Source organism: Ochlerotatus camptorhynchus, unplaced genomic scaffold (genome assembly GCF_037179485.1).
Source record: "Ochlerotatus camptorhynchus isolate MF236.1 unplaced genomic scaffold, CSIRO-AGI_Acam_v1.1 ptg000328l, whole genome shotgun sequence".
NCBI classification, from domain to species: Eukaryota; Metazoa; Arthropoda; class Insecta; order Diptera; family Culicidae; genus Ochlerotatus; species Ochlerotatus camptorhynchus.
The window spans coordinates 4,238,733-4,254,853 of NW_027040816.1; the positions used below are offsets into that span (position 1 = coordinate 4,238,733).

General features: G+C 39.6%; 1 protein-coding gene across 1 annotated transcript in view; it reads right to left on the reverse strand.

Annotated features, from left to right (window-relative positions):
* LOC135708143 (uncharacterized) overlaps window positions 1-16,121 on the reverse strand; it is a 508,021-nt gene that overhangs the window by 221,044 nt on the left and 270,856 nt on the right. Inside the window, exon 4 of the mRNA XM_065230121.1 lies at window positions 1-591. Within this exon, the coding sequence (XP_065086193.1) occupies window positions 1-574 (574 nt within the window). The 5' untranslated portion in view covers window positions 575-591. The remainder of the gene's footprint in view (window positions 592-16,121) is intronic.

The following is a 16,121-nucleotide window of genomic DNA, read 5'->3' on the forward strand; positions in this document are numbered from 1 at the left end:
CCAAATCAATCGAATCGTTTGTCTCGGTGTCGGTCGTCGTGGTAACGTTGGTTACGTGCGTCGAAGCCGAATCGGTGGACGTGTTGATCGTTGCTTCGGACGTCGTGGACGAACCCATGACCACCACTTTCGGGACGGCAGCCGAGGACGACGACACTGCTGCTGCTGCCGCGGTCACACCAGAATGAGCAGCAGCACCGGCTGACGGCGCAGTGCCAGCAATCGAAGCCGATTTGGGTGATTTGCTGATGCGAGCCTTTTGGAAGTAGAACCTCCGCAAAGCCGTACTCGGGTTGGTGTGCGACGACGAGGATGACGAGGGTGGAGTGCTAACGACACCGTCCGCCTCGGAGGAACCACTCGAGTGGGCCGACGGACTGGACGGGCAGGTGTTGGGCGCGGCAGCACTGTGCACCGTGACGCTGGTGGTGAAAGTACTGCCGGCCATTGTGGTCCCTACTGCCGCTGCCGCCGCCGTTGTGGCCATTGGAGGAATCTTTCCGACCGTGCTTGGACTGCTGCAGGACGTCACGATATCCATCGGTTGCTGGGGCTGCGTAACGGACACTGTCATTGCACTGTGATGTGGCACTGGAATGAAAGGAAGGGGGAAAGGGGTTGATTAGGTATTTGTTTAGTTGGAAATTCATTATCAAGAAGACTGGCAACTTTGCCAAAATTCAAAGGGCGCTTGAGCAAATATGGGAGCAACGCATAGACAAATGAACAAATATGCAAAACTTTCTTCGGAGGTTTCTGAGAATGTTTCCTATCAAATTCGTTCGTAACATTTACCTTTGCGTGGTACCTAGTTTTCTTTATATGCTGTCTGCGATATAATGGATCTTTTCATCAAAAAGGTATAAAAGCAGCACAGATTATTTTCCGAAATCAAAAATACAGACAAAATTTAATTCCATAGAAAAGTATGAAAGTTCCATTTAACATCCTTTGGAAGTCTTAGTTTTAAAAAATCCTGATTAATCCACGTACAGGTGACAAGTACTTTTGTCGTACAGTCAACTATCCACAACTCGATGTCCACTAATTCAATATTTGTAAAAATTAATTTCATGGCTACTGTGATAGCGATTTTGTATGGAATTGTTATTTTATAACTCGATAATTCGGTCGGTCCCTTGAACAGAGCTGGTAAATATCACGGCCGTCATGAGACAATGAGAAAACAGGTCCTCTCACTATCACGAGACGAAACTACCTATCTATGGATTTTTTGTCATTTTCCAAATGATCAAACACTCATGAGAATAATACTTATGCGGTTTTGACATCAATATTTCTAACTGATTTAGATGTATTTGAGCAAGCAGCCGTATGTAATCGGTAGAGTGAATATATTATTAAGATTTCCTCGGTACTAGTAACATTAACAGCAATAAATGAGCTAGTAATTACTATGATCACAACACTGTCACGTTCTGTCATGACAAAAATTTCGATGATATTTTGAAGAAAATCTCTATCATCGTTTTCTCATACGATGATAGTGACAGAAGTATCTCTGTAAATATCGCGTGAGATCTTTCATTGAAAATGACATTTGCCAGCCCTGCCCTTGAATATCGAGTTGTAGAGAGTTCCCTGTATGTATGTATGTTGTTCGGGAGTAACGTCACCCAAGCACCACAACCCTGGACGTATCATTGACACTACAGGTTTCTAATACAGTCCGCACACAATTAAGGTACATTACCTACCAAGGTTTCCGTCGTCGGGATCGGATTGTAATACTCTTGATGACCGGATACTGAATAAGCTCTTATTCTGCTTCCAATGTCTTACCGGAGACGAACCAGCCCAGGGCTGAAAGTCTTCTTAATAAATTGAATTGTTTGTTCGACTGGTTGTATGGAGATTTCGTTTTTAAGGCTTTCTCAGTCTAGAGTAATCCAAACAGTTAGTTGTGCATTGCCGGACGTTTCGGCCGTTTATTGTGGCCCTTTTCAAGGGTAAAACAGTCTACCGTTTGTCGTCAATTTTTTTGGTTGTTTGTTGCCACGATAAGCGTGTTTAGCTTGAAGTTGTATAGTCTAGTTGTATAGTGTAGTGTTATATAGTGCCCTATGTTAATTAATATTGAACTCAATACACCATACAGGAACCTCCTCCAAGCTAAACACGCTTATCGTGCCAACAAAACAAAAAAAAAATTTACGACAAACTAACAAACTAACGGTAGACTGTTTTACCCTTGAAAAAGGCCACAATAAACGGCCGAAACGTCCGGCAATGCACAACTAACTGTTTGGATTACCCTAGACTGAGAAAGCCATAAAAACGAAATCTTCTTAATAAAGATAAATAAACAATAAATGCTTCCAATGTTTGTTAAGAGTTCAGCAAACAAGAGAGCAGTTCCACGATAAATGACGTATCGGAAAAAAAATCCGACCTTCTCCAATTTGCATGAAACTTTGCAGAATTGTGTGTAATGGACAGTCATTTAAATTTTTACAAAAATTCGGCTATTTTGGATGTAGTAATTTTTCAAAATGGCGTCTTTATAATTTTTCAATAAATTGTAGCACGAAAACGTTACCTCTGATCGAAATGATGCCTGAAACAAAGTGGTAAAGAAAAATAAAGTCTTTCTGGGAAAACATGTTATTTTTTTAGTAATTTCTACTAGGGGTAGGTCACTCCGCACACAAATCTTGGGTCAACATTTTTCTCAGTCTGCCGCAAGTGTACCGCTGGTGTGCCGATTGTGCCGAGCATAGAGCAAGCTGCGATTTAAAACAAAAAAAAAATACGAATGGTATGGTATATTTGGCAACCCGGTATTTCTGACAGCTTGAATGTTAAGGTTTGCAATCGCACCCACCCCGAAAATGACGAATATCGTGCTCAATAAGGATTCCTTCTACCGATGAATAAAACGTCTCTACGCCAGCTGGGAGGAACCAGAGTTTTCCCATGATGATTCGCTGCCGAAGGTGGATTGCATTCTGACGGCGGTCGGCGTAGACGAGAAAACCATCTACAGCAAATCAGCCTCGCTGAAGACCTGGCTGCTGGGATACAAGCAACCGATACGATTACGGTAACGTGCGAAAAGTCAAATGTTGGGCGTCTTCTCCAAGGAAAACTTTCCGGGTGAATTCTGTGAATCATGGCGAGCCTTCATTAAGGACAAGAGCTTCAACACGGTGGACATCAGCGTCCCAAGCATTGCTGGTTTGAGTTCCTCTAGTACATTCAATTAGAGTATGTTTCTGAAATACACAGTCAAACAGCACGTAATGTTGTGAACAACTTCAATGACAACTGTCTAGCAGTGCTCTCATTTTATTGAATGAACAATCCAATGCCTACGAGATTGTTCCGAAGGTGTGCCGATGGGTGTGCCCAAGCTGTGCCGAATCTACCCCCCTGAATTTTGAGCATAAATTACAAAAAAGTGTTAAGGTGATACTCTAAGGAAGCTGACATTTGTGCCTTTAAAGTTTCACGCTAAGGCTTCCTTAGAGTATCACCTTAAAACTCAATCATTTCAACAAGTATATCTTTAATTTTTTACTTTTTTTTTTCAAGGAGAAAGCTTATAAAAAATACAAACTTTTTAAATATTTCAATCCATGAACATGAAAATTGGCAAGAATCGTTGAACCAGAACTTTTAGTCAAATATTTGAACTTTTTTATGTATCATTATTTTTTTAGGTAACATCATTTGAGACATTCTAAGTCGGGGGATCTTTATTCTTATGTCACTTTTTAAAAAATAGCTTTAAATTCAAACACAGTTTATTCACCAGTCACCGCTGTATAGAGAAAGAAACTGAGCCTTGTGTGCTCAGTCCGTTTTAAGACTAATAATTGCTAACTTACTGGTGCGATACGTGGCGTGATGTACCGCGTTTCGCGAAAAACCTGGGGGTTTGAATGGATAAGACTCTTGAACGAGTCTCGAAAGAGGATAGCTAATCTGTAATTGTGCCATCGAAGGAAGGCAGTTTGATTTGAGGGAGCTTAATTCTCGTTAGGATAGGACTAGTATTGGGGTAGGCCGAGCCAGACGCAACGGCTGGAGGAACTGGGGGATTTGATTTGCGATCAGCTGCTGATAGAAAACCAATCACCTTGACGTAGTTTTTCTCAAACGAATCACAAACTTAACGATACGCTTCTTCATTTTCTTCTGCTACTTCATCTTCGACGATCAACTGCAACTTCAATCTAATGGTTTTAAAATGGGAGAAGTTTCCAGCCTTTGATTTGATATTTGTCCCGCTCTTCATTCTACTCCTGCATAAAATGCAGCACGTTTTCCATAGTGTCGAGGCAGAAACGTTCTTTCTTACGACGCGACTTAGCAGCTGGTGCCATGTTAATTATCAACCACCGAACACCCCACAAATTTTCGAAACTCCAGAACAAATTCCAAATTTACCAATTATCTTGCTGGCTAGCGATCAATTGCGATTGCTTTTATCAACAACGGATCGCAAATCACGAGAGATTTGTTTGCCATCACCTCGTGTTAGTAGCTCGCATATCCTCAAACCAATGCTCAAATTTTGATCCTCGAATAAACTGACATCAAGTTGAATAGGAATAAGTTCATGTTTTAGGAATAATGAAATATTTGTATCGTAAATCATATTTCAAACCTCCTTCTCCCTCTCCCCATCCAAGAAACTGTAAATTTCCACTAACATCGAGACGACCGCGAGTGCTCGGTTCAATTCCTTTAACTTTAGATTTTAACTTTAGATTTAAGATATTAATAATGTATAATACAAATGATAATTTGGCTCTTTAAAGTTCATTCGATTGAGCCTGTACAAATAAATTTATTTACAAAAAAACTGAGCAGAGTCAGGATGTAGCACCCACAGTTCACACAGAACAGTCCAACGCAGACTGATTAGAGTCCGTATTGTCCGTACAATCACTTTGTTTCACGGTACCACGGTACTTTCACTTTCAACTGGCGTGTAAATGATGTTAACGCGAACCGAATTTCACGAATTATATGCACTATTCGTGAACTGACTATATTTCGCACTACCGCGAACTAACTATGCGAAGATACTTTGACCGGCACCAAATAATCCGGCTCAAAGGACCATTTATTATGAGCATGAGCATGATTGACCGCCCATAATTGCTACTCTGTTATTGCCAGATCAGCTGTAATTACACAGAGAACCAATAGACGATGCTTGGGACTAGCAATCATCCTCAATGTGTAAAAATTGGTGACCTCAAACTAGGCAATACCAGCGCCGGCCGCGCCCGAACACAGTTCAAGAAAGGAATAGGTACGAATGTTTTGACGTGACACTCGCTTCGATGGAAGCCGAGAACACCTCTGCTCTTCCACAAGGAATCACTGGGATATTGAGTAAGAGGGTTGGGATTACATCAGGGTTCGTTTTGGTAAACGATAAGCTGAATTGATGTCCTAACGATCATATAACGCGAAGGAGCTTGGGATTGAACCCACGATATTCTGCTTAGTAAGCAATAATATTTGCCACTAGGCAAACGAGCTCCTTTGTATTCACATTAACAAATAAAGCGATTAACGAATCTTGAATGTGGAGGGGCTTGAGATTAAACTAATGATGCAAAAATGGTCACTCTAAGGCCACCAAGCCCCTCATAGCACATCACAATCGCGTTGTTATTGCAACCATTCAAAACCGGCCCCGACGGTGACATTAATGACGATGTTAAGTTTCATAAAACACACGATAATCAAGCAATGTTACTATTTATAGCTTATAAACTTTCTTAATATGGCAGAACCTGGGATTTATTCAAACTCAAACTCGACGGCGGTGCCCTTTACACAAGAATAAGCCTGTACGACCGATGATCTTTTAAACCTGGAGCTGATATTTGTGCACTTAAAGATTCGGAGTGGTTACGAGAATAAGGATGTCACAGCGAATCACCCAAGGGGTAACCCGAGCAAACTCTGAGATCAAATTGAAATCTAAATTTGATGTTGTGATTTCGCTGATAATGATTGCTCAGGTTGCTGTCGTTTTGGTCGTTTTAATGGTTAAAATATCAAAATTGAGAGCAAAAAAATCTTCCTGTAACATCACATTGAAAACTATTTCTGGTATCAGTGAGAGCAAACTGAAAACTCAATTTGATATCAATTTTTCCTGTTGATAACAAAACAAGTAATCAATTTGATGATATGCTAAGGCAAAACCCGCAACAAAATATTTTTGAAGAGCAAATGTACAGCAAAATGAAAACAAAATTTATCAATTGCATAAACTGAAATCAAATTAGGATTTCAGTTTGATGTTGATATCAAAACCTGATTTCAATTTGCTGTCATTTTGATGCTGGACTTTGCTCGGGAAGTCACTCAGCACATTTTAATTAGTTTCGGCACAGCTTGGGCACATCCATCGGCAAGCATGGGAAAAATCGTTCCATTTTGCATTTACTACTCACTCACACGCATACAACATCAGTAACGAACAGCAGCTTGTGCGAGCCGCACTGATTTCGTTCGTATTCGCATTGCTTCTATTTTCTTCGATGAACGCAGAATTGCGCAAAATAGACAGCTCTCTTATTATTTTTTCCATGCTGAACCTTTTACGATTGCTTTCTGCTGAGTGAACTGAATGAGAATTTTGCAAAAAGAATCACTTTTAATTTTCTAGCTTTAAACATACATTGACACATTTAAATCGCTATTAATATCGAGAAAACTGTTATACTGTAACACATAAACATAAACGTCACGCAAATAACATCAAACTGCTGTGGCCAATTCAACTGATTTAAATCAGTGAGCCAAAAACTATCTAACTCGGCTAGCTGTCAGAGTCACTTGGTTGGAAGAATTTACACTCGTTCGGCAATCTGTTTGTAGGTGAGGATGGCTATTTTGATTCTGTGGTGCTCGCGCGAGTGAATGAATTTTCCCATGCTTTTCCATCGGCACACCTTCGGCACACTCTCGTAGGTATTTGATTGTTTTAAATAAAATGGGAGCACTGCTGGTCACTGAAGTTGTTCACAACATTACGTGCTGTATATACAGGAACATTCTCTTATTAAATATACCAGAGGAACTCAGACCAGCAGTTCACTTAAGCTGGGTTTAGATTAGGCAAGTCAAATGATCAACTCAGTTGAATTCAATTGGCTTGAAAAGTTGAGTCTGGTTCAACTTTTTTCAATTCAAGTAAGTTGATCAAGTCAGTTGAATGGCATGGTTTACACGTTCAATTCACGTTCAAGTCAGTTGAATTCAACTGAGTTGATCATGTGACTTGCCTAATCTAAACCCAGGTTTATAGATTTAAATCCGAAATGCCGCTAGACCAATTTATCCTTGCGATTTCAAACGAAAAAAAATTCAAGCTGTCAGAAATACCGGGTTGCCAGGATGGGTATTTTACAAACAATCACAGCTTGCTCTATGACCGCCACAATCGGCACACCTGTGGCACACTGAAAAAAAAAGATGACCCAAGATTGGTGTGCGGAGTGGCCTACCCCTTCCAACGTAAAAAAAAGTTTTGGCCAGCTAGGGCTCACGATCCGTCAACATGATGGCCCAGTACTATTTTGATCCGATTTGGTGTCAATGCACTACTCAAAAGACACGGTAGCTTGGTACACAGCAAACAATGTGCAATACGTGCCAAAAGAGATAAATCCTCCGAACTATTCAGTGCCTAGGTTAATCGAAGAATTTGAAAAAGACTGGACAAAGCTGCCAAATGTATCGCCAAGGAATCTATGCTGAAGCTCATGGGCAGCGTCAGATCAAAAGTTCACTCCTTGGCATACGATTAAAAGAACTGCGGATTATTTTCATCCAATTGAAAAAGAATACTATTGAGAACATATGAAATACAAATTTGAGTTCATTAACAAAACGTTGTTTAATTCCAATTGGATTATAAACTATGATTATTCTTTCTGGGACACCCTATAGTTTATAGTGTATAAATAAATGCACTATTATTGAATGTTGGTTAACGATAATATTGAGTACTCCTCGAAGAAATCAGTTGTTTTGACGTAGACTACGTCTTACGGGAAGGTACTGGGGGTAAATCAAAAATCTAAAAATGCAACCGTCACGAAAAGGTGTAAGGTTTTGATAGCTTATAGCTTTGTCATGTATAGATGAAATTGAAATCCAAATACACCAATAGATAGGAAATAACTCTCACAATCTGCTACAATAAATGCTTTTCTAATTTTCTTTAAAAAATTGTTGAAAAATTTATAAATAAAAAGTGACAATTTTATTATTATTTATTATTATTTTCAATGAAATAAACGTTTTTCCCAAACCAAGTCGTCATAAACGAGTACCATTTGGTTGCGCATCATTTTGCTTGTACCTGTAAAACTATATAAGAGATCTGCTGTCGTTCCTCCGCTCATTAAACCTGGGAAAGACCCTTCACTACCGTCAAGCTACAGACCGATTAGCCTGCTCTCAGCGCTGAGCAAGCTGTTCGAAAAATTGATCCTCAGCCGACTAAACAAGTTTGTGGAGGAACATGACATTCTTCTTCCGGAACAGTTCGGGTTCCGCAAGGGGCATTCCACCAATCATCAGCTAGTGCGGGTGATGAATAACATCCGAAGTAACAAAGCTGTATCCAAGTCCACAGCCATGGCCTTGTTAGACGTCGAAAAGGCGTTTGACAATGTCTGGCACGACGGACTTATATACAAGCTTTGTAACTCCAACTTTCCACCATACCTTGTGAAAATCACCCGTAACTATCTCCAGCAAAGGTCGTTCAGGGTGTCGTTGAATAGTTCCCTTTCGGGACAATTTCCGATCCCAGCAGGTGTTCCGCAAGGGAGTCTGCTGGGACCACTGCTTTACAGCATCTACACGTCGGACATCCCTCCTCTAGGAGACGGTTGCGTGTTCTTTCTGTTTGCAGATGACACCGCGATAGCCGTCAAGGGTAGGATGCCTCGTGAAATTACGAACAAGCTCCAACGATGCCTTGACACCTTTACTGATTATGCCACCACGTGGAAAATCAAAATCAACGCCTCGAAAACCCAAGCAATCATGTTCCTTCACAGACAATCGCCAAAACTTAAACCGTCTCCCTGCTGTACCGTAATAATGGATGGTACAAGGGTCGAGTGGTCCACTGATGTTACTTATCTCGGGATGTTGTTCGATGAGAAGCTCCTGTTCCGCTCGCACATAGAGAAAACCCTAGTTAAGTGCTCCGCCTTGGTTATGTGTTTGTTTCCGCTCATTTGCCGCAGATCCCGCCTCTCAAGGCAAAACAAACTGGCTGTTTACAAACAGATCATAGCCCCCGCGATCTTCTATGCCGCCCCGGTGTGGGAATCGTGCGCTCAGACCCACAGGAACAAAATCCAGGTTGCACAGAATAGAGTGTTGAGGATGATCCTAGATCGTCCATTCGACACAAGAATAGCAGACCTCCATCAAGAGGCAGAAATTCCCAAAGTAGATTCCAAAATTGATGATATGACAACTAAATTTATTCAAAAATGCAATCTTTCTGAACATGCTTTAATAAGCAATTTGTACATAGTAGGTTAAGTGTGTATAGTAGAGTAGGTTAGTTTTAAGCTGTGAATAGTAGTATTAAGTAGTTTCTCTTCAAATTCTAAAAACAAAACAAACCAATCCCACCAAGGTGGTCGACCGTGTACTAAGTCTAGGACTAATTCTGTAAAACAAATTTTGAATTTTGCCCATACCTAAAGATGAAGAAAGCAATTAAATCACTTAGTAAAAATTTATATGGTAATCGTCCAAGTTAAACTAAAATAAAGATCATTTAAACTAACTAAAACTTCCTCCGCTCATTAAAGCTTCGGACGGCGTGGCAAGCAGAAGCAGGAGCAAATCAGCAAAAGGTGTAATTATTCCCTCTGCTGAACATTTCCGCATTCAGGCTAGAGCGAGGGGGACGACTCTATCTACGATGCAGGAAATATTGTGTTTTGCTGTGGCTAGCTGCGCGTACGCTGAGAAGATTTATCACGATTTCGAAGATTTCCTGCAAAAAAATGATGCGCGGCAAGTAGATGCGAGAAATAAAAGAAGATTTTTCGAAGATTTATTCGCTAGTGTGAGATTTTTTGAAAATCTAGAATTGAGATTTAGATGTGTCACCCCCCTCGGACTAGACCGCTGCTGTTGTGAATCCGCTCATTTTCGTATCGGACGGACGGTGTGGTACAAAAGCAGTAGTCAACTTGATGACAACCAACGATGGGGTGGAGAGGGTGTGGAATTTGTGGAGATCGAACAATTGTTTCTTTTCAGGACCACACATATTTTTCAGAAAGTGTTATTGAGACTATTTTCGGTCCCGTTCAAATAAAATGAAACACGACAAATGTTATTTTTATAAAACAACCCACCCCCACAACCTAAAAAGAATTGACGTTAATTTTTTCACCCGCCAAAAGAACCAAAAATTCAAGTTGAGAGAAAATTTGCATGTCATGTATGCTGTACCTCTCAAAGCAACAAAATAATGTAAACATGTCTGGTACCTCTTTATATGCAATTAGATTAACATCTGAAGTCCATACTTTTTTACATATTCTGCAGAAAAGATACTTTCTGTCACGCCCTATTCATAAAAAAGGCAGGAAATCCTGTCAGAGGCGGGGCTTAGAAAGTAGTTTTTGTGCAAAAAAGGAGAGACTTCAAATAACAGATACATTACTATAAGAACTGTCAAAATCCTATGAATTTACAGGCTAGTATTCGTGAGACTCTGCTTGGCGAACTAAATTTTTATGATTTTGGGATTCATTTACATCTTTAAGCAGAGCTTTACATTGTTGTTTGTTACAAAATTCATGTATCAAGTGGATTAGTGAGTTTCTAGGTTCGGTTCGGTCCAACAAAAATTAAACCTCTGAAAATGGGTTGGAGTGTCTTTGTGTAAATGCAAGAATGGCTTAAAGTTAAGAGATATATTTCTGAACACTTGTAGTTCTAGTTCCTCATTATGTGCTTAAGAATGAACATTTAGAATTATGATTGCTTGAAGTAGTAAATTATGATTAAATATTGAACATGGACAAAACTTTAAAATTTTGTGAAAGCACAACTCAGAATATCAAATTTTCGATTATGCTGATAGAAAGAAAGTGAGGGAGCAATCCAAATAACCAACAACCCTGCTTAGTAATAATCCGACTAATAATGTGCCAAATCCCTGTATTAGTAGTACGTTAGCTTTATGTAACAAAATCAATCCAAATTAGCGGGCTATTTTGTTACCTCCCAAGTAACAATTTGGGTTTTATGAGGATACCGTAGGCCATGATTTAGACATGATTAAAACCTCAATAAAACCTACAATGTTACTTGGACTGGGATGTGCAGTACATGCTTGTGAACGATTTCCCACCGGAGGTATCCCACTGCGATCAAGCGTTTGTTTAAACGTGTTATCCATAACAAATGTTCTACGGAGATAGAATGGGCATTGAAGTGTGCACGGGGAATTTATTTTATGACGGGGGATTAAAGACAAGTGTTTCATATGCGGAAATATTCCTAACGAAAAGACCATAAACAGTCAGAAAAATAACTAATAAGGGTGAGGAAATTGACATGTCAGTTAGAGGAAATAAATTACTCATACTATATTTTAAATCAATATCAAGAAAAATTCTAAACATCACTAAACATCTCAACGTAGTCTACGTCAACCATGCGGTCGTGTCTTGTACACAACCCAACCATTTTTTCCTACCGAGCTCGGCTGTGCAAATTTCGGCAAAACTAAGTTTCACAGAGATCTCAGCAAAAGTGACATTTGATTACTGAGTCTCGGATAATGCTTAGCTGAATCTCAGCAAACAAATGAAATGTTTGCTGAGATCTCAGTAAAACTTGTAGTATACTTTTAATCTAACGAGAAGTTTTTTTTTTCATTGGGTACTCAAATTCATCTAGAAGCATTTCAGAGGACAACAGATAAAGTGCTTTCAAAGATAAGCTATCTTTTTTCTCATGTTCGTACTACAGTATATGAACAACAAAAAGACTCTTACCACCAATAGATGGATTTATCTTCGTATTATTTTTCTTGATTTTTTAAACTTCTGTAGTGAATTTTTTGCCTGCTCTCAAATTAGTGTTCGAGGTGCGCTTCCACAGTTATTACTTGAGAGCTTTCTACGCCAACACAAATGAAATTGTATATTGTATGGCAAGCACAGTGATACTCTACGCTCAGGGAAGTCGAGAAAATTTCCAACCCGAAAGATTTCCTCGACCTGACCGGGAATCGAACCCACCGCCTCCAGTTTAGTAATACCACGCCTCTACAGACTGGGCAATCAGAGGTGGATTTATCTATCTACCTTATTTAACAAGCTCTCACCATCTTCACCTTCTACACGCCATACTTACTTACGTATTGAATCTTGTGGAAATAATTCCCTTTGCGTCAATGAAAAAGTGACCGCATTTCACAACGGAATCAGATAAGCGTACCACCAAAGCCACTTCATGCTAGAGCACACTAAACAAGCAAGCTCTCTACTTCACATCCTCACCACGTAAGCCACGTAGAAAAATATCCAGCAAATTGACGACCCGGTGATTGGCACTGGTCCGGTCACGGTCAACGGTCATTGTGACCTGTATTACACAAAAGTACATATACCCGTACATTAGCCCCCTTCCAAAGGAAATGGTCATAGAATCAGACACTGAAACGGTCTCCATCCGTCCACCCAATTTAGCTGCTCCGAAAGCATTATAATCTGTTGAATCCAACCGAACGATATAAAAACAACACTTCCATCGAGAGACTAGCTTCCGTACGAAAATAACCAAACCACCTCCTTTGGATCCCCGAAAGATAGTGACCGCAAAAGTGGCTTTCGATTCACGGGTGATGGGACGCATTTGCAACCAAAAACCCTGAACCACACCGAAACGAGTGACGATTGACTTGGATCACGAAACATGCGGAGTGATTGATGGGGCCACGCCAAGGCACCTCCACCGACGATGAGCGAGGATAAACACAGGACCATAAAGAAAAGAACGAGTCAACAAAAAAAAAAGTGACGAAAATTCAGTCAATTTCGGTAACGCCTGATAAGGCAGTAGTGGGGGAGGGTCGCCATTGACTGAAGACGGTAGTAAACAGTCGAATCGCATGTTTGGAATTAATTAAAAAGACAAAGCACTCTCCGCCTTGCTTCATACTGGATGGTTGGCGGAGCCTACTGAGGTTCTAAGAATAAAGGAAAAATTGAAATGAATGACAGTCGTTTGTTTAGCTTAAAGAAGGGGGTCGATGTTGATGATCTGATGTCGTCGTTGGGTGGCGTGAAGATTAATAATATCTAGGTACTTGGAAAGGGAATTATGAGATTTGATATCTCATGTCCGTGTGCTTGCAGTAATAAGGAAACCAATGTGATTTGAAGTACAAAAACAATTTTAAATTAAGCTCACATAATCGTTTACCATTTCCTTTAAACGAATGATGACTACAAACATCTACATAATCATAAAAGTCAAGCACAAAAGGTTTTACAAATTTTCTATAATTTCTATTTCAACTCTTCCATTTTCTCGAACGACCGCTGTCCATATGGCAAATGCTTCGAAAGAATTTGATAGCAAAGATTACATCCTCAGAAGAAGGGTTTCTTTATTTGCTCATTTTTTTATGCGTTGCTTCCACCTTTGCTCAAGTGCAGCGCTACTGTATCTGTCGCATGGATCCTGGCAAAGTTGACAGTCTTCTTGATATGATGTCTTCGCTCAAACACTATCAGGGTTTCAATTGAATTCGCTCGTTGGGATTAAGCCTGTGCGCCGATCAAAATATTTTCGGCGGCAGCGTGATATGTTATTTTCTGCCGGCGGCAGCGGCGTGGCGGTGTGGGTCAGCGTGAGTTTATTTTTAATGATTTAGAAAAAAAAATACTTTCTAAACCAATCGCACATGGCAAAAAGGCTACCCACATTTGAGTTCAGATTACTCAAAATTGCTAAAACATAGTTTGAGTAAATTTTCCGACACTTTTCCGGGGAAAACTTCTCGAATATGGGGAAATTTAAGAAAATTGAACACAGGTTAGAAGTGTACTACAAGTTTTACTGAGATCTCAGCAAACATTTCATTTGTTTGCTGAGATTCAGCTAAGTATTATCCGAGACTCAGGTTTCTGAGATCTCAGTGAAATTTATTTTTGCCGAGATTTGCACAGCCGAGCCACAGTGAATTTTCCTCATATTCGAGAAGTTTTCTTCGAAAAAGCATCGGAAAATTAACTCATTATATGAGTGACCTACGTTTTCGCGAATTTGATTAAATTCAAATATGAGTAACGCTTACTCAATTTTAAGTCGTTATCATTGGCCGTACATGCGGAATTTGTTTCAAGAGCAAATTTTCATTATGTCGTAAGTAACATTCGCACCGATCCGAGAAAAATAAAGTTTTGTTTTGATGACCGAAAAGTTATTCCTATTTCCAAGTAAACACATATAATCTCATAGTGATAGCAATGTTTAACATATTTAGCCGGGTTTTAATCATACAAAGGCAAATCGCTAGCTTTCATGCTAAGAAATACTGGTTTTTGAGTCAAAAGTTATTATACGTCGTTTGGTGGCCATTATTGTTAATTAAGTCAAAGTGTATTTACCAGTATATTCGGGAGAATTATCAATTACGTCTCCTTACGTGCAGCCCATTCATCATTTTAGGACCACCGAAATCATCTTAGCAACAAACAGTTCGATTTATTCACTTTAATAATGAGAAAGCGAAACGACGAAAGTACACTTTTCACGGGTTTCTCAGTGCTGTTACACTGAAAATGTATTTTCGTTATTTCTCTGAAAACCGTTTCGTAAAAATGAATATCGTACATACAACACATATTTCATAAATGGTACGAAACATTCGTTTTTCCTGTCATCTGGCGCAATGTCAATATTACGCCTTATTCGTATAATATACAAATACATCTTCGTACAATCAAACCAACAACTGCGCTTATTGTCTCCTAAAGTGCTGATTATGTGTTGGAGATGGGATATATTTTTTTTTAGAAATATTGTCGGTTTGACCAATACATGCAAGCTACCACAATAAATCATCGCGGTGGTTCTATGTTAGAGAAAAAAAAAATACATGCAAGCAGCAGAAAAAGCAAGAGAAATCGAAGTACCACTGCATGAGTGCTTCTTATTGCCTTTAGCTTTACCTATTCTAATAGCACCGATAGAGCGATGGTTAAAGCACAGATCTGACTATCGCAAGGTACATAAGTCGAGTCCTGTCTAAAGCCTATTTTTATTTTTTTGTCATATTTATTCCTTCCAATGATGAAGTTATTTTTACCCATCCTCATCAACACACCCCACATTTTTCGGTTTCCACAACCAACACTTGTGGACCGCTTGTTGGGTGTAGTGATAGCGAGTGTGGCAGTTCTAACAAAACTAGCTTCATACAATGTACAAATCCATTTCGTTGCAGAAAACAACGAATAAATTCGTAGAACAAACGAGTGATTTCGTTGTTTATACGAAATTTTATTTTCAGTGTACTTAAGGCAAACGGCATCTCCATAGAAATCGGATGACTTAAGTAACATCGAAAACTATTTTGATCGGAAGGTGATTACGTCAAAAAGGAATCAACTTTGACAGACGCTTTCTCGAAAATCGGCAGATCAACAACAGAGGGATTTTCGAACATCTTAATTTATTTTCGAAGTGTCAAATTTAAGTGAAAAATTTCCAAATGGAACACAGCCCAAGGCTAGTTTGACACTACGCCACCCAATAAGCTAACTCCCTTAATCCATGTATATTAGAACAAAGCAGGTAAGTAATAAAGCTTTCCCCCGAGGAGTGCAAGTGGTACGTATTACCTAAATCGAATTGGAGTAAATGGGCAACATTTTCGGTATCTAGACGTCATCCCGATTCCGAAAATATCCATATTGATGCGTATTTGGCAGTTTTTCTCACTTCTTCTGAAACCGGAAGCGGCCGTCTTGGATTTCAGAATGGCGTCGGAAATCTATTTACGGATTTAAGACGTCATCCCGATTGTGAAAATAAACTTATTGAAGGGTATTTGGCAG